This window comes from Drosophila biarmipes, chromosome X (assembly GCF_025231255.1).
Source record: "Drosophila biarmipes strain raj3 chromosome X, RU_DBia_V1.1, whole genome shotgun sequence".
Classification (NCBI taxonomy): Eukaryota; Metazoa; Arthropoda; class Insecta; order Diptera; family Drosophilidae; genus Drosophila; species Drosophila biarmipes.
This window is the reverse complement of record NC_066611.1, coordinates 20,136,438-20,156,315: the sequence shown is the minus strand read 5'-3', so window position 1 is coordinate 20,156,315 and position 19,878 is coordinate 20,136,438. Positions and strand designations below refer to the sequence as shown.

Here is a 19,878-nt window from a genome sequence, read left to right as displayed (position 1 = left end):
GCATACAACCCCACCCCCTGGCGAGTGGCCCACATACGGAAGTCGTGGGGTGAGTAATAAAATGGGAAAATAAATATATATGTATATGTGTGCGGAGCAAGAACCGCAACAGCAACAAATATCGGGCTTCAAAACTGCCGGCGAGCAAAACACCGAAACTGAAACGACCACTATTCACCCAAAGCAAGGAAATTGTTTATGAAAAATATGTTGTAAGTTTATGCGAATTCCTATGAGTATGAGTATGCACTGAAAGCGAGGGTGTTTCTCTCTTTTCTTTTCCTATGACCTATACAATATATGAACAAGAACTATAGACTCAGTACAAAATATGACAAATCTTTTAAGAGCTCCGCACATTACTACTACTTTTCACCAGAATTTCATATTGCGGTGTAAGTGATAATCATCTGGACACTGTCAAATTATTAGTTTAATTATTTACAGTCGGGAAGGAAAAGAAGTATTCAACAAGGTACCAAAATTCGGTGTTATAAACTATGTTCCTGGAAATGCTGCTCATTCAATGAGCTTTCTGTTGATAAGAAGAGTCGGTTCCATCCACTTTTGGCTATCCGTTTCATAGAAATCGACTGGTAAAACCTGAAAACCCATATCTAATCGGTTCCGAAAGTGAAGCTAGGACTCGACATGAAATTCGTATGCTTTGTATTAGACCATCGCTTAATCATTTTTGTTAGTTATCGGCTATCACAGCCGCCTTCGAAATGTTTATGAAATAACATGTGTGCATTTTATTATTGCTTCTTTGTTTATGAGCTAGATTTGCATTCGCATACATTTTCGCTCATATTATCTTGCAAACGTATAAAATGTACTTGTAACATAAAAACCACCAGAACATGCATTTATTAAGTCAAGTCGAGCTTAAGTGGGAACATCCGGAATGCCTTTGTGTACATCCTACAGGATTTAATACGACTACAGAAAATAAAAAAGTCTTAAAATTTTTAGGATAAATAAACATCTGCCAGCCGTGAAACGCACTGTCCATCCACCCTCATTATGATTTCGATAAAAGCGTGGAACAAGTTGAAAACAAATAAAAATAATATAAAAGGGAAAACATTATTTGAGTGTGCGAGTGGGCATTGTTGATTATTATTTTATTGTATTCGGCATTCGCACATCTAGTTCTTATATGGTTCCTCTGCCAGGCATCTCCCTCCCCCTTTTTATTAATAACTTGTATTATTATGTGGTCGCTGGCTTGGATTCCAATTCCATTTCCATTTTAATTCCACGGACGCCTTTTGTGCGCCTTCCAAATGAGTTTTGAATTATGCGATAGCGCCGCCTTCGCTCTTTATTCTCGGGCCAAGCCCATTGTTGTTGCCCGTGAGCATGTGTGCGTTTCAGTGTTTAGAATGTTAAATCATAATAATTAAAAAAGAGTACGTGCTAGTGCTGCAATCGGGCGATTGGGATGGATAAGGCTGTGGATGCGGGTGACGCGATAGTTTGAGTTCACTTTTCCACCACATTTTCATCACTATCCACTGTCGCAACACCCACCACAAACTCATTGCTCAGCAGAGTCTCAATACTCACCACGCCTTCTCTCTCAATTCGTTTTCAATTCGTTGATCACCGCGTTCTCAATACTCACCACTTCTGCTCTCTCGATTCGTATTCACCTCGTTCTCTTTGATCACCACGCTCTCAATACTCACCACGCCTGCTTGAACTCATTTTTTACCACATTATCATATCGCACCACGGTCTCAATACTCACGATCCCAATACCCACCATTGACCTTTTCGACAGGATGTCTAAGCCCCATGTTAAGCTTTAATAGACGCTGTTACTTAAAAAGTCACAAAGTTTCCAAGAAACAATACACAATTGGGATTGAATAAATGTAAAGGTTTCAATTATTAATTAAAATGTATAAATAAACATGGGAAAATAAATACGTTTTACATTTAAACGTAAGTATAAGCTTTCCATGACTGTGATTGCAAATGAACTAAGGTTAGATACCACTTGTATCCCATTTGCACTGGCTCATCTCTAGAAACTTACACATGTGGGCGGACCAAATGAGTTTTGCCCAACTCGGACATCAGGTCCTGAATGGGAATCAGCGGGACGAGATGGAGCAGGGTCTGGATCTGGAGAGGGAATGGATATGGATACGCACATGGGAAGGGGCTAAAGCCATGATGAGGAGCAGCTGCATCTGCTCCTGTCGCTCCAGGACAATGCAGATGCACAGATGCGGATGCACTGGGGGAAATCAGGCAGAAGTTCCAAGGGATTTTAGGCATACAGGGAGTGCTTTTTATTCTTGTTTATTCATTTTTATAAATAAACAAATATATTTAAATTATGATTGGTTCTGAACAATAAATGATAAAAATTAAGATATAATGATACCTTTAGAATTCCTTAATTTGCGATATCCTAATTTTCCTGATTTTGCTACCTGACTCTAACACCTGTAGCACCAAAAACCAAAGCTCTGAAATAAACAATTTGTTCGTGGAAAGTTTTTAATTACAATTTCATCAATTTTAATTTCATATACATACTTTTTAAAACGTTTAGTAATTTCTTAGTGTAAGGAAATGGGGTGGGCTGGTGTCCGTCGCCACTGATTATGATGTTGATTACATTGCGGGTGCTCCACTCCTTCCCCCGCCCTTCACCTTGCACTGCAGACCCCCGCCTGAGTTACGCCCCTTTTACACTTGGAAAAATAATAGTTTGTTGTCTAATCCACGAATTTAAATTGATCTGATATATTATGTTACGTAGGATATATGCTTAATGCCAAACACCTCTTTTTATATGTTTGTCGAGCTACACTTAAAACAAAACAAATAACAGTTGGCAGGTATATTTTACTTTATTTCAGGGAATATATTCTGCTAGTCCTTTTTGGCATTTTTTTAAGATCGGTAAATGTGGCACCTACAATTACGTAATTTGTTTGCTGTGCAGGACCCAGGACCAGCTGCACGTCCCAGTCCGTCAGCCGCCAGGTTCTTCATTCCGGTTGCGTCAGTCAGCGTTGACTGCCCCCTGAAAGCGCCCAACCCCCTCGAACTCCCCGCCCCTGGATGCTGCTGCTTAGAACAATGCAAGATTAAAAAACTGTAACAAATTACAAGCAAAACGGCAAATAAATTACACAAAAAACCTAGAGCTGGAAATAAAAATAAAATGGAAATCAGCAGAGGAAATGCAAACAAAAAGCAAGCGCAAAAAGTTGCAGCTACCCGAAAGGGGGAGGGGCGGCCAAAAGGGGCGTGGCTGAGGTCAGCGGCCCTAGGGGTTGTCATATGATTCCTTTGGGGGTGGTCTGCAGGAGGGGGCGCGGGGGTGGGCATGTGTGTGCAAAGGCAAAGTTATAGGAAAAGTTAATTTGGGTTTTGTCTTTTTGGGGGGACAGGGGAACGGCGCTGTCCTTTTTGATTTCATTTAATCAGAGTTTTTTTTACAGATGAACGCAATAAGTACATTACAATAGTTTACATTAAATAATACATTGAACAAATGTTTAATATTTTCTACTTTTTGTTTTTATTCCTTAATTATCAGCATCAACTTGGATCATATAATAATAAGGCCATCTCAAGATCTCCTCTAACTTACTGATTTAACTACAATATCTTATAATATAATGTGCTTAGTAGCATAAAATCGATTTAATTGATTTTTCACCTATTTTATATATTATAAGAATATCTAAGGTTCTTTTTTAACTTGGGTGTGTGAGAATGCAGGTAAAACATAAGATAAAAGGTAAGACTATTTTAATATTGCCAGATTCAAAATTAAATACTAATAAATGAATTAAAAAGCGTGAAGAAGTTAGAAATGACTCTTAGTTTGTTGATGTATTTTGTATTGCCATTGGACTTTCCCTAGCATTTTTATTGTTTGCGATGGGCACAGGTGGCTCACTAAACGGTGGGCCTTTCGAGGGGGTGGGTGGCAAACTGTGGGCGGTGGGCGGAGGGCGGAGGGCGGAGGTGGTGTCGAGCTGTTCGGAAGTGGATGGGTTTATTCGGCTGTAGATGTTCTTGTTGCACTGCGTCCGGGGACCGTCAAACAATGCAAATTGCATGAATGAATGCCATTTTGCATTTCATTTCAATGCCCATCACCCATCGCCCATAGCCCACCACCCCCTGACCCCTTGACCCCCACATCGCTCCCGTTCACCCCCCTTTTTCTGTTTTTTTTCTCTCTTACGGCCCTGGTGAACCTGACTGCATTCTATTTTTCTTTTGATTAAATCAAATGCATAAAATGTTTTCAATTCAATCAGAAAAAACAGGAAGCCAACTACAAGAGTACAAGAACAACGACGAAGGAAGTTTTCCTCGACGTAAAACTTTGAATACTCTTTTCTAAAATTATAAATGAGAGACTTTTGGGGAATGTGCATTAAAATATTTAAACAAATTTTTATTTTTCCTTTTTTACAACTGTTTAATTGATCATGTAAAAGGATCTTTAAAGAAATCTTTAACAATTAGTAAAGACATCTTTGATTGATTTAATTTGAATTATTAAAGATCGCTCTCGATACTGTAATAAAGTCCAGTTTAGTATGTTTGTATTACGGAGTGATCCGTCAAAGGGATTCGATTTTTATTTATATTATAACAAAAAATAAAAGAACTGTGTTATTATTTTATTTGGTATTTCATTGGATAAAACATATCGGCAATTAAAGGGCAAAAACTGAAGAAAAAGAGAGAGTGAGTTCAGGAATAAGAATAAAATCGAATGCACAGTCGACCATTCTGTTTTTTTTCAATTTGTGCAAAGTTTTCTGCCTTTTTTCCACACACATGTGGTCTTTTTTTGTCTGCCGGCGAGTGTGTGTGAATCTAGCTTTTTAATTAATTGCACTAACCTCCCCCTTTTCACCCCAGCCGGTGGTTTTTGCCTCGTTTTTCATTCTTTTTCCGCTTTTTTGTCGTTTTTGATTTGATAATCCAACAATTGTTGTTCAAGTTCAAGGCCCCCCGAATGCTCTTTGATTCATGAATTAACTTTCAGCTTGCTGCCTTTTTGTTTGCTGATTTATTTGTGTTGATTCGGTTTTGATTTGTTTTTGATGGCGATTTGTGGTGGTGAATACCTAAAACTGTAAGCTCGACACAATGATAAACTGACGCTCTTAAAATGTAGGTGGCGCAGATTATAATCGAATTTTTTTGTGGGGTCTAACTATTCGACTGACTTACATTTTGCAGTCCCAATTCCTATTTATCAACCCAAAAATTGTATGTATTTTGGCCGTCATTTTGCCAAATAATGTAAAAAAAACAATAAAACACCGCAATTCAAAACTAAACAATTTTTTTTTACCAATTTTTTTTTAAATTTGGCATTATTTGGCTTTTTTTTTACCAATTCCACGGGAAAAGGTGAAATGAAAATATTTCGCAAAAAAACGAAAATCTTTATTTTTCGCCAAAAAGTTTTTTTTTATCGAAAGAAAAAAGTAATGTCCCACATAAAAAATTTATTTTTTTTTAAATTTTGGCAAAAATGATGATGCTACCCCTTGCCAAAAAATTGAAAATTTTCCAAAATTTTTAGTTTTCAGAATCGGTGCGGAAATGACAGCGATCAATTATGTCGCTTGTTAGCTGTATAAAACAGTGCGTCCTTTAGGGCTCGGACAATTTTTGACCAAGTTACAGCAGAAAAGGACGAAGGAAAAAATCGAATTTTCGCCAAAAAATTATATCCGTATTTTCGGCCCAAAAAATATCAGTATTTTGGTCGAAACAGCGAAAGTAACGGGCCAAAGTTGGAATGTCATACCTTGCTGAGCTCGTAACAAAATTTCCAATCAGTTGGCATTCACAGCTTAAAAATTTATTTTTTGAAAATTTTTCGCAAAAAATGACGATGCTACCCCTTGCCAAAAAATTGAAAATTTGCCAAAATTTTTAGTTTTCAGAATCGGTGCGGAAATGACAGCGATCAATTATGTCGCTTGTTAGCTGTATAAAACAGTGCGTCCTTTAGGGCTCGGACAATTTTTGACCAAGTTACAGCAGAAAAGGACGAAGGAAAAAATCGAATTTTCGCCAAAAAATTATATCCGTATTTTCGGCCTAAAAAATATCAGTATTTTGGTCGAAACAACGAAAGTAATGGGCCAAAATTGGAATGTCATACCTTGCTGAGCTCGTAACAAAATTTCCAATAAATTGGCATTCACACCTTAAAAATTTATTTTTTGACAAATTTTCGCAAAAAATGACGATGCTACCCCTGCCAAAAAATTGAAAATTTGCCAAAATTTTTAGTTTTGAGAATCGGTGCGGAAATGAATGCGATCAATTATGTCGCCTGTTAGCTGTATAAAACAGTGCGTCCTTTAGGGCTCGGACAATTTTTGACCAAGTTACAGCAGAAAAGAACGAAGGAAAAAATCGAATTTTCGCCAAAAAATTATATCCGTATTTTCGGCCTAAAAAATATCAGTATTTTGGTCGAAACAACGAAAGTAATGGGCCAAAATTGGAATGTCATACCTTGCTGAGCTCGTAACAAAATTTCCAATCAGTTGGCATTCACACCTTAAAAATTTATTTTTTGAAAATTTTTCGCCAAAAATGACGATGCTTGCCAAAAAAATGAAAATTTGTCAAAATTTTTAGTTTTCAGAATCAGTGCGGAAATGTCTGCGATCAATTATGTCGCTTGTTAGCTGTATAAAACAGTGCGTCCTTTAGGGCTCGGACAATTTTTGACCAAGTTACAGCAGAAAAGGACGAAGGAAAAAATCGAATTTTCGCCAAAAAATTATATCCGTATTTTCGGCCTAAAAAATATCAGTATTTTGGTCGAAACAACGAAAGTAATGGGCCAAAATTGGAATGTCATACCTTGCTGAGCTCGTAACAAAATTTCCAATAAATTGGCATTCACACCTTAAAAATTTATTTTTTGACAAATTTTTCGCAAAAAATGACGATGCTACCTACCCCTTGCCAAAAAATTGAAAATTTGACAAAATTTTTAGTTTTTAGAATCGGTGCGGAAATGACAGCGATCAATTATGTCGCTTGTTAGCTGTCCAAAACAGTGAGTATTTTAGGGCTGGGAAAATTGTTGACCAAGTTACAGCAGAAAAGGACGAAGGAAAAAATCGAATTTTCGCCAAAAAAATTATATCCGTATTTTCGCCCCAAAAAATATCAGTATTTTGGTCGAAACAACAAAAGTAATGGCCCAAGTACAGTGGGTATTTAAGGTGTTCCCGAACAACCTTTTTTAACCAAGTTACAGTAAAAGAAACCAGAAAAGAAATGTTCGATGTGAATCGAATTTGGGTACGCTTTTTGCTTAGCAATTTCAGGATGCTGCGAGCCCAGTCCAAGCCAAGCCCCCTGAATCTACACCCCGCCCATGCGCCCCCTGATCCCCCGTACCGCCGTCCCTGTCGCTCCCTTTCTGCCTTTGTCTCTGTCTCTGTCTCTCATTGGAAGGCGCCAACATAATCAGTATAACAAATGAGATCCTTGTCGACAGTTGTTTGCTGCTTTTGTGTCAGTGGCGTCGTCATCATCATCTCCTCGATGGCGGTGCAGGGTGGTTTAAGCAGGGGGCTGTGGTGCAGGTGGGGGCGGGCGGTGGGTTGGGGGTGTGGCATTGCTGTCAACGTCTCTCTACTTTCTGCCTGACGTTCTACATTGTTATTGTTATTATTTTTGCTGCCTTTATGCAATGTTTTGATTAATTTTTGCCGCAGCCATCTTGGCCTCCCCCTCCCCCTTCCAGCCCCCCTCTCCGCCCCTGAACCCGCACCTCTAACACAAAACCCCCACCTCCCCCGCGTGCATTTGCTTGACTGCATTTTCCTAGCTGCCTCTGACTTTTGTGCACTTGAAAAAATATTTTGAAAGTCATTCTGAGAGTGAGAACTCATCATAGATCTAGGTTACTTTTAGATCTTAAAATATAGATAAGTAAATATATACCTTTAATCTAAAACAGTAACCGCGAGAAATTGCTAATCATCGAAACAAATTTCTATTTCCCTCTGGACTAATGATTTTCTTCCCTTGCTAACCAATCTATTTAAAACCGTACTCTTGTAGCCGAAAAAATACTCACATACATCCTAATAATGATATAATAAGCTAGATATATCATTCATACCTTCTAACTCTTCATAGAACAGGTTTAATTTGCATTTAAGTCAATTACGATATAATAAGGTACTTACAATTGAAATATAAGATATTATATTATTAGTTATTTATAAGTTAATTATAAGATATGTTATAATAAGTTATTTATATTTTTAAAACCGTATAGCTCTTTATGGAACTAATAAATAAGCTTAGGTTTATTATATTAAACACCCTCTTTTGTTACAGTGTTTTGGGGGATCTGGAAAAGCGGAGGGGTCTGGCGTGAGGGGGCGGAACTGACTGGTGCTGATGATGGGCGGTGGAGTGGGCGTGGCTGTTTTGTTTAGTAGTTTTATGGTCTCAACTCGCGGTAAACAATGAAAAATTCTGTCGCTGTTCATTGTCTCGAGTCGAAAAACTTGGGATAAAAGGAGAAGAAAATTCGAGAGGGAGGTGGAGTAGGCAAAAAAAACGGAAATTCAAATAGAAAACTGGAAATAAGGGGATTTTCTCTTCGCAGGAAGAAGATGTCGGTTTCAAAGATAAATAAAATAAAATGAAGAGAAAATTATAATCTTACTTTGTCTGTTTTTTTTTAGTTTAGGAATAAAAATAAAGTTTAGCTTTATTATCTCTTAAATCTTGAAAAATTGATCAAGGCGCTGTAAATACATATATACTGAATAGAAGAGTACAAGTTAATTGTTAAACATTTCAAAAATTACAGGGATTTTATAAAATAACAGTAGTAAATATATTTCATTAATTCAGTATTTTACTTTATATATTTCAATTGAAAACTGCGACTTACAGAAGGCCAAACTTGATCCACTTTTATTTTGGCCAATAAATTTCGGCATATCACAACTCAATCAAAATCAAAATGGCAAACAAAATGCATTTGCATTATTGCACTTTTCCAAGGCACCAATGCAATGGAAATGCAATCAATATAATTGATGCAACATCCGATTCTGTGGCAGCTTCCCTTCGCCCCTTGTCTCCCAGCCATTTCCATTGAGACGAGCCGCAAAAAATAAAAGGATTTATATGTGCATCCATTTATAAATTCATTCACATAAATTCCCATAATGCCTTATAATTTACAAAATTGATTTTGGTCAAATGAATGCGAATAATTTCTCGACTTTTGATGAATGTATGGGTGCGAGGTGGGGATGTTCGGTGGTTCGAAGTGCATAAGTAAATAAAAACACCATCTGAATGCGTGTATGAATTCCTTATACCATTCGCATATTAATAGGTAAATTTGTGATTAATAAATTGGGATTGCTGTTCTTCCTCTTCAAAATTTGCCAGGAAAAAAGCACTCATAAAATGTACTTTTTATAATGGTGATGGTATCATAATTTGCAATGCCATGCCTCATTAAACGCGCGTTTAAATGCCCAATTGGAATCTGTAAATTATGTACTTAACTTATTATACAAGTCTATCCATCCGAAATTATAGTGAACATGAGGTAGTTACGTGCACCTCTGAACCGAATAAAATATACAATATCTACTACACATAATTGCAGAAGTTAGAGGTGTTAAGTTAAGCCAAAAAAATTTTAATCGCCATTCCAGCACCTCTTTTAAATCCCGAAACAACTTATCCCAATGCAATTTCTTTTGTCAACTGTCTCTCAGCCTTTCACCCGCCTCTCCCCCGCTCTTTTCACTCCGCCGGAAAAGCCTTCACATTTCCCAGCTGCAGCGGCATGTGGAAAATTAGCGCTCAATGTTAACATTTGCCCACATTGTTGCGTTGTGTTAATGCATTTTAATTTTCCTCAGCCTCAAAACCTGTGACATCCTACCAAACATTCCGCCAGGATGGCTAACGTCATGGTAAACATGTGGGATACTAGAATATCATTTATAAATATTTTATAGAACAGTACATTTTTTTTGTTTTAATTAAAACTCGTTTTAGAATATAAACAACTATATATAAAAACAATAAAGCTAGATATAGCTAGATATTTGTATTTAGTACATTTTTTTTTCAACGACTACAAATCTGTTATAATCATTTTTTAGTAGCTCATCTTGATTTCGTCTTAGCCGGGCTGAATTCCCATTTCTTATGGACTTTTGCTGCTGCTGCTGTTTTTTTAATTACTTTTTTTTCCAACTCATTTTCTTTTGTGAAATGCAACCGGGCTCTGACTGATGCCGAGTCCTTGCTGGTTGAGTTGAGTCGAGTCGAGTTCCCGGATACGGCGGTTTGTCGTCCTCCCCATCAGCGTGGCTGTTGCTGTTGTTTTTGCTTGGCTGCATTTCCAGCATAAATTCAGTTTCATCATCCCGTTCCTCTACGATGTGCACTGAGAGAAAGGAGTAAGCCTATCAGAGTCAGAAATAATATATACATACTTAAGGATACTAGCATACATTTTCATTCATTTCATTCAAAGTTATTCGTAAAATTGGCCAAAACGTAGAGTAACTATTTCTTGGGGCAAAGGGACAATTCTATAGGTTGGTTTCTGGCTTTTTTTTTTAAATGTTTTCATTAACAATTTAAACAAAGTGAAAATTAGAAAATTTGTGTTTTTCGAGGTAAAAGTGTTTCTGTATTTATTTTTAAAAATTTAACAAAATATCCCAGACTTAAAACAACAATACTAAAAATTTGGTTTTCAATATTTGTTAGATCAAAAACATTTAACAATATTCCTGATTTTTTAAAATACAAATTAAGGTAAAAATATTCGTTTTAAACAAATAGTGTTTTTTGTATCTACTTTTTCTTGATTTTTATATACATCTCTAATTTTTTTTAACAATTCATAAAGTTAAGTTTGAAATATTTTAGTAATATTAGTAGTACAATGTTGAAAGATATTTACAGATCCTTGGTTTTTTAGAGTACATCTCTCATCTCGTTTTGGGCCGTCTCCGCTGACAGACAGCTGTCATGGGCGCCTACTGAGCCCCTCCTCCCCTCCTTCCCTCTCCCCCTCTGCACCAGCTCTCGCCCCTCATTTAGCCATCCCCCTGGCAAAATGACATTGTGACTATGCAATTAGTATTATGAGAAATATTTTCTCATGTTGTTTCTAGCATTTTTTCCCCATTTTTGCAGCTGAGGTGCCTGGACCACGCCCCTTTCGCCCCGCCCGCCTGAAAAAAAACATCACGGTGTGCTTTTGTGTGGCGCTGATTATAATTTTTGTGTTTTCTTTTTTTCACCCTTTCTCTGTCTCTCTGGCGTGCAAAAAATGTAATTAACTTAATGATTTTCATAAGCGAGTGCCAGGTGGGCGAGGGGAAGGGGAGGGAGTGGGCTAGGGCGGGGGCGGGAAAGGGGGTGGTGCACTCATTATTGGGGCAATTAAAATGATTACAAAATGCAACAGAGAGAAAAATGAAAAAATATTAAATAAATAGCAGCGAGTGTGGGGAGTGGGGATGGAAGGACCTAGTTTAATGCGTAATATCCTTAAAGTATGGAACAAAAATGCGATCCTTCCTGTTTGAGTCCCCTCCCTTTGTTATCCCCTTGGTTTCGCACCAGGACATTTTTCCCTACCACATTTTGTCCTGCCATCCTTTTTGTTTCGGCTTTTCCCTCGACATTTTTTGTTTCGCTTTTTTTGTCCCGCATTGACAAATCATAATTAAAAATTCCAATTAACTAGCGTCTTTGGCGGCGAAGAACACAACAACCACACAACAGCGGAAAACCACCCAAAATTCTTCGGAAAGCCACCCACTAACATCATCATTTCCTTCACCGCAGGGAATTCCTCTTTATTTGCGCAAGCCACGCGAAACTTTATTGTTTATAATGGTTCTTTTTTTGCATTAAGACGAAGGTTGCTGGCATTGATGAATTTTGGGGTTTGGTATCCATCTGTATCCTCCTTCTCACTGGCATAACTTTCATTTCGAACCACTTTTTGGGGGAGATACGAAGATAGCAATAACTAAATTGTCTTGTCGCTGAAAACCACTTGATGTGAATCTGAAAAGTTACAGGGTAATTTTTTTCGAGGGCGTGTATCTATATATTTGAACTGTAACGATAACTATAATTTACATAAGATAAGGAGATAAGAAAATAGCCATATCTTAACTGTCTTCTCGTAGGAAACCACTTGATAAAAAGTTAGAAAGTTGTAGAGAAAATGAATTTATATATTTTAACTGAACTATATCTACAGCTTACATTTTTAACTATTTTTTTTAATGAGAAACGAAAATAGCAATATCTTAATTGTCTTGTGGTTCGAAACCACTTGATAAGAAGCTAGAAAGTTGCAGGGAAATTTATTCGAGGGCGTTTATCTATATACTTATGTAACTATAACATTACATAACATGTCTAGACCGATTTGTTTTCTCATTTAACAGAAAATTAGTTTTCTTATTAAAAAAATATATATTAAAAAAAATGTTAGAAATCTATCAATTTATTGTTTATTTAATGGGTTATGTTTCATACTTTTACGTTTTTACAAAAAAAACTTTACATTTCCATAAAAAATAATGACTTAATATAACACGAGAAGCTAAAATTACATTTATTTCGAAATATTAGAGATTCCTTTAAAGCAGTGCACTTAAAAAGCTAGATTTTAAACTCGTTAGGAGTGCAAAAATTCGAAGCAAAAAATATTTTATAACTTCGCTTGATTTATAATCCTTTAAAATTACCAAAACTATAAATAATTAACTAAGTAGGTATAAAACTAACGCTTATAAATTGCCCGAATTAAAACGAAAACCGAATCCTTTCAGACAGAACCTTGTCGAAAGTGTTGCCTACTTTGCAGCGAACACCGAGCAGACGCCATTTTGTTTCTGTTTTGGCGGCATATTAAATCAAAAAGCGGTAAATAAATGGAAGTGTGGGCAGAGAGACAACGTGAGGCGGAAGAAGAGGAGCGCGCTAAAATAAATAATTAACAACGGCGGTAAAGGGCGAGAGCGAGAGGAAAGATAACAATGGAGAGCGCTCTTACTCACTCTCGCACACATACACGCGAACAGGAGCTCCCACAAACACACACATGCAGAGTGAAAGACCAATCAGCGCGACAAAACAATGGACACACACACACAAGCAGGGAGAGTGAGAGAGAGGGAACAGTGGGTGGGAAAACTCCTCGCTCAGGTGGAAAGCGCGTTGCCTAATGAATTCCAGCAACAACAACAACAACAAGAGCAACGAAGGGAAATGGGGAAACAGGAAACAACAACACGCGCATAACAGCCCAGCATCAAATTACAAAATTAAAAATGGCGCTGAGGGAATGCCAGAATGAAAGTGAGAGAAGGGCGAAAAATGGGTGAGACAACAGAACGCAGGGCCTAAATAGACAGCTAATAAGTCTTTTAAACCTGTGAAACATTAAAAAGTTAGTAAAATATAAAAAGGCTAAGATACTTATCAACAGAAAATAACGTCTGAAAACCTACATACTTTCTGCAAATATCTAAAATCATCATCATAACTCTAAATAGAAAAAAAAACCATCTCTAGAAAAAGGACACTCCTTTATTATTAAACCATTGCTGAGCATAAGTAATATTTTTTATGAACATATTTAGTATATATGTAAATATAGATATATTTTTTTAATTTCCAAACTGATTTTATGTGTATAATTATCAACAGAAAAGTAACTCTTTGAAAACCTACACACTTCCTACAAATATCTGGACATATATATTATATAAATATTGATATATTTTTTAATTTTCAACTGTTTTTATATGGGCTACTCACAACAGCTCTATGTACAAGTGAACAAGTGCTTTCAGTAATGTATAGAAGGTAAAAATCTTAAATTATTTTTTTGAAAATATTAACTCTAAAAAAATTATCCCAAAAAGTGGTTTTAAAAAAGTCGTTCTTTAAAAAAAGCTTTTATTGTCGATAAACTTTAAAATAATAATAAAAAATAAGAAACTCGAAATAAATATTTCAATATTTAAAAAACTTTTAACTTTTTGCTATGTTGACGAAGATAAAAATTAAATTAAAGAACTTTCAAGCCCGTATAATTACCAAAACGCGAAACAGCGATTTGGAAATGATAAACACGGCCGAAACAATGAAGCAGTTCTGTGAGAATTTCGCTTAATTTAAAAGAGCCTGTCAACGTCACGCTGTCAGTTGTTTCAGCTCGTTATGCTCGTTATCCTGGTCAACCCTCACACACACACACACGCAGCCGAGCACTCTCACACACACAGACCCACAGGCACCAACACAGGCACAGCTGGTCTCGCTTATGATTGGCTTGTGTGCAAAAGGAAGCAAATGAAATAAAAGGCGGCACACAAAAGCGCCGGCAGGTGGCGCAAAAGGGGCGGGGGGCGGCGGAGTGCCACGCCTATTCTTCATAAATAATAAACAAATATAATTTCCAGCGCAAGCGCAGCGCAAAAAAAGCGAAACAAAAACAAAACACAATGCCAGGCAAATGAGAAAATTACATCCCTTCATTTGTTTAACACACACACACACACAGACACAAGGGGGGGGGAGGAGGGGTTTGAGGAAGAAGAAGAGACAGTCATTGTTTCCCCTCCCCACTGCTTTCTCTTCTCCGCCTTCATCTTCATCATCAGCTGTGGTGGCAACCTCATTTTCTTATGCGCCCTTTGTGCTCTTCCTCCTCTTATTCGCCCACTCCATCTTCGCTCCTGCATCCCCTCCCCCCATGCGTGTGTGTGTGTGTGCAGGGTGTTGCCTTATTGTCATTGTTTCGCTGCCGCAGTCGGCGTCGCTGCCAACGACGCTGCCTGCAGCATTAAGTGATTTGAATTTTATTATTTACAGGTACATTTTCATATACGAAACAATGCGGACGAAGTCGGCACAGTGGGACAATACGGTTAAAAACGGAATTTAACTTTAGGGAAATAGCAGACGAATGCCTAATATTTAAAAAGGGGAAGTATTACGTACTAAAGTTAGGAGGCAATGTGGAAAAGGATTGTGAGGAAATTATAAAGTTCAGAAATATGTGAGGGTATAGAGATCAAGTAGGAAAAATAAAATACTTAAAATGTATGAAATACAAAAAAGTATATACATCATATATTTATACAACACTCAACAAATTTTTTTTATGAATAAACTGATTTATTGGAATAAAATATTATAAAATTAATGATTTTTGGAATTTCACCTGTTTCCTAGACCCAGACCACTGTGGGCGAAACAACAACGCTTATGAGGTTTTTGTGCTTGTGCCGTAATTTAACGAAGTCAAAACGAGAAGACAATAAACAACTACAACCACCCGGTAGAGAGAGAGAGAGCCGAGGGAGAAAGCTTTGGTTGCAGCAAAGCGAGAGAGAGCGAGATTAACAATCGGAGGCTGCGCAGCGTGGCCCAGGCAAGAGGGAGATGGCAATTGCCAGAGCAAGGGAGAGAGAAAGCTAGAAAGCTGGGAAAAATTTAATTTTAGGAAACAATAAAAACTATATTTTCGACATACATATACATAAATTTTAATAAATTATTTAAATCTAATGCATTTCCTGAAATGTTATTTTCAAAGCAACAATTAAGCGAGTAAGAAATACAATTAGCTGGATTTTGAACTGTGTGTGTGTGAGTTCCTTAATTATAAAGCGAGTCGCAGGCGCACCCTCACACACACACACACCAAGGCACATGCACATGCTCGTATATATTAGCCGAGTCCTTTGGCAGCTGCATAAAAGCCGCAGGATGCTGCCTGCATTTCCACAGTCGCTGGCCAAACGCTCAGCGAAAAGCAGCCCTTCGAAAAAAACTTCAAAAAATATATTTGCCTGGCAAACTATTTTTTTTTGTGGCGCCAACTGGCGGCGATTTGAAAAATAAACTTTCAAGAACCATTTTTTTCGTGTGTCGTGAGTGAAAGAATTATGGAAAACTTATGGTATCGCTAAAAAAACTTTTTAAATCATGCCGAGTTAATATAAAACAAAAAATACCGACCAAAAATATAACTGAAGCATAAAACAATTTTCAAAAATTAATCGATTTTTTTAAAGTGCAAGATGTAAAAAAAAAAATTATAAAATGTATAACATATAAATTGATTATTTTCGTCACGTGCAAGTTTAGAAAATATTCCGAAAAGTTCGAGATTTCGTTCGATATATAGCACTAAAAAAATCAAAAAATCAATTACTAATATAATTTAGAATTATATAGTATAAAATACCATATAAAATAATCCATAGCCAACCCTTCTTAATGGCTGGTCCGTTTATATCGCCGTTGCCCGGCGATCTGCTCACGGAGTACATGTTCGGCCGGAGGCGACAACGCCGGAACCGGACGACCTTCACGCCCCAGCAGCTGCAGGAGCTGGAGGCCCTGTTCCAGAAGACCCACTATCCCGACGTGTTCCTGCGCGAGGAGGTCGCCCTGAGGATCAGCCTTAGTGAGGCACGCGTCCAGGTGAATCCCCCTTGAAGTGCAGGCAAAGTATCCAGCCAGTTGATCCCCGTACCTATCGAGATCAGAAGCACTCGAAGCCAACGGAATTTCGGGGTTTAAAAATAGTAGCATACTTATTCGGGCCTATATCTTATAATTTATGAAATTCGATTTGGTCTAACTAAGTTATTTATTTATGCAATTATTTATCTTTAGACTTTGCATTTCTACAGTTATAGTCCAATAATATTAAATAACTGGATTTCTTTATTTTGTAAAAGGTAATTATTCCTTTTTTGTACATTTTTTTGCAACTTTTTCTAAAATTTCTATGTTTTACCTTCAATAGTTACAAAAAATCCAAACGTTATGTTAGTATTAGTAATTTAGCTCCTAATAAAAAGGTTACTATTTTAGAAACAATATCTTGAAATAGAAATGCGTTCGTCTCAAAGTCATATCATTCAATACATTTAAATTTTAAAGTTATAGTTAAATGCATAAATTCTGTAAGACCGATTGAATTTGTAAACAAATTGTCTTAAGTAATTATAAATAAATGTATTATTTTTGTATTCCACTTTCTTATCCGCAGGTATGGTTCCAGAACCGGCGTGCCAAGTGGCGCAAGCAGGCGCGCCTGCAGCTGCTCCAGGACGCCTGGCGGATGCGGTGCCTCAGCCTGGGCACGCCCCCAGTCATGGGCGGCGGAGCGGTGCAGGGGGGATCCGGTGCTCCCGGTGCACCATCCCGACCTGCCAGCCAAACGCCCGAGAACCTCTCCTCCGCCGGCAAGGATGCCGACCTGGGGGAGGTGGGCAATGGACCCAGTTCCGGCAGCTTCACCATGATGCATCCGGCATTCCAGCAACACCAGCAGCAGCAACAGCAGCAGCAGGGACACCAACAGCAGGCGCAGGATCAGGAGAAGCTATCGAAGACCTACACGGAGCTGAAACTCTACAAGGCGCCCACGCATGGCATGGAGCTGGGCGGGATCAGCGCCCTCTCCGGACACTCCGACGAGGGCTCCGATGGCTCTGACTCCGAGGAGATCGATCTCACCTCCGGCGCCTGTATCGATTTCTCGCAGAGCAGCAAGCTCCAGCAGCAACAGCAGAGCAGCCAGGGAGCAGGATCAGCGGAGGCGAATGGCGTTCTTTAGACAGGGATCAAGGATAAAGATTCGCACAGAGGAACAGATACAGATACGGCTTCGGATGCGGATAAAGATACAGCTACTCACAATCGTACAGTGCTCACTCGCTAAAATATATTTTACATATATTTCCAAGACCCGTTTAAAGAACCCAATATGAAATGTTATTCAATAACCTTTACTAGAGCGAGTGGTTGATAATTTTGATTTTTTCTATTACTGATCCAATAAAAAGGGGGATTTTATTCAACGTATTAATGTAAATTTTTAACACTTCGCATTTGAAAGCCTTTGTTTCGATCGAACACTGTACGCAATAATATGGCGGTGTATATAAAGGACATTTAATGTGCATTTTATTTAATCATTTACATCTGTATAAGCATTTTTGTTTAGCAATAAAAAATGTAAAAAGAAGACTATGGGGTTTTTTGTATAATAAGAAATGTAGAAAATCTAATATGTACTTAAAGATAAGTTTTTGAATTATTAAGGATTTTCATAATCGTAGAAAACATCCCACATTTCTTAAAAAAAAATCGAACACTTTGTGCAAAACAAAAGATTATACCTTTTAGACCTCGTAATACAATTTTGGCAGATTCTGGATTTTTAACACAAAAAATCAGTATTTTGGTCGAAACAAAAAAAGTAATGGTCCAAGAGTAGAATGTCATACCTTGCTGACCTCGTTACAAAATGTCCAATCAATTGGCATTCACACCTTAAAATTGTATTTTTTTTTTATTTTACACAAAAAATAACGATGTAAAAAAATTGAAAATTTGACAAAATTTTTAGTTTTTAGAATCAGCCGGAAAGTAACTGCGATCAATTACCTATCTTGTTAGCTGTCCAAAACAGTGCGTCTTTTAGGGCTGAGACCATTTCTGACCAAGTTACAGCAGAAAAAGACAAAGGGAAAAATCGAATTTTGGCCAAAAAATTAGATCCTTATTTTCGGCCCAAGAAATATCAGTATTTTGGTCGAAACAGCGAAAGGAATGGGCCAAAATTGGAATGTCATACCTTGCTGAGCTCGTAACAAAATTTCCAATCAATTGGCATTCACAGCTTAAAAATTTATTTTTTGAAAATTTTTCGCAAAAAATGACGATGCTACCCCTTGCCAAAAAATTGAAAATTTGCCAAAATTTTTAGTTTTCAGAATCGGTGCGGAAATGACAGCGATCAATTATGTCGTTTGTTAGCTGTCCGAAACAGTGCGTCCTTTAGGGCTCGGACCACTTTTGACCAAGTTACGGCAGAAAAGGACAAAGGATAAAATCGAATTTTCGCCAAAAAATTAGATTCCTATTTTAGGCCCAAAAAATATCAGTATTTTATTCGAAACAACGAAAGTAATGGGCCAAAATTGGAATGTCATACCTTGCTGAGCTCGTAACAAAATTTCCAATCAATTGGCATTCACAGCTTAAAAATTTATTTTTTGAAAATTTTTCGCAAAAAATTACGATGCTACCCCTTGCCAAAAAATTGAAAATTTGCCAAAATTTTAAGTTTTCAGAATCAGTGCGGAAATGACTGCGATCAATTATGTCGCTTGTTAGCTGTATAAAACAGTGCGTCCTTTAGGGCTCGGATAATTTTTGACCAAGTTACAGCAGAAAAAGACAAAGGGAAAAATCGAATTTTGGCCAAAAAATTAGATCCTTATTTTCGGCCCAAAAAATATCAGTATTTTGGTCGAAACAGCGAAAGGAATGGGCCAAAATTGGAATGTCATACCTTGCTGAGCTCGTATCAAAATTTCCAATAAATTAGCATTCACACCTTATAAATTTTATTGCCAAAAAATTGAAAATTTGCCAAAATTTTTAGTTTTCAGAATCAGTGCGGAAATGTCTGCGATCAATTATGTCGCTTGTTAGCTGTATAAAACAGTGCGTCCTTTAGGGCTCGGATAATTTTTGACCAAGTTACAGCAGAAAAAGACAAAGGGAAAAATCGAATTTTGGCCAAAAAATTAGATCCTTATTTTCGGCCCAAAAAATATCAGTATTTTGGTCGAAACAGCGAAAGGAATGGGCCAAAATTGGAATGTCATACCTTGCTGAGCTCGTAACAAAATTTCCAATCAACTGGCATTCACACCTTAAAAATTTATTTTTTGAAAAATTTTCGCAAAAATTGACGATGCTACCCCTTGTAAAAAA

At 37.3% G+C, this 19,878-nt stretch overlaps 1 protein-coding gene across 1 annotated transcript; it reads left to right on the top strand.

The window, feature by feature from the left end:
* Positions 1-15,877: 15,877 nt before the first annotated feature.
* Positions 15,878-18,085, top strand: LOC108023320 (retinal homeobox protein Rx3). The gene is made up of 2 exons (XM_017092623.3): positions 15,878-16,563; positions 17,138-18,085. The coding sequence occupies exons 1-2, from the start codon at positions 16,357-16,359 to the stop codon at positions 17,705-17,707; spliced, it is 777 nt and encodes a 258-aa protein (XP_016948112.1). The 5' UTR covers positions 15,878-16,356; the 3' UTR covers positions 17,708-18,085.
* Positions 18,086-19,878: the final 1,793 nt, after the last annotated feature.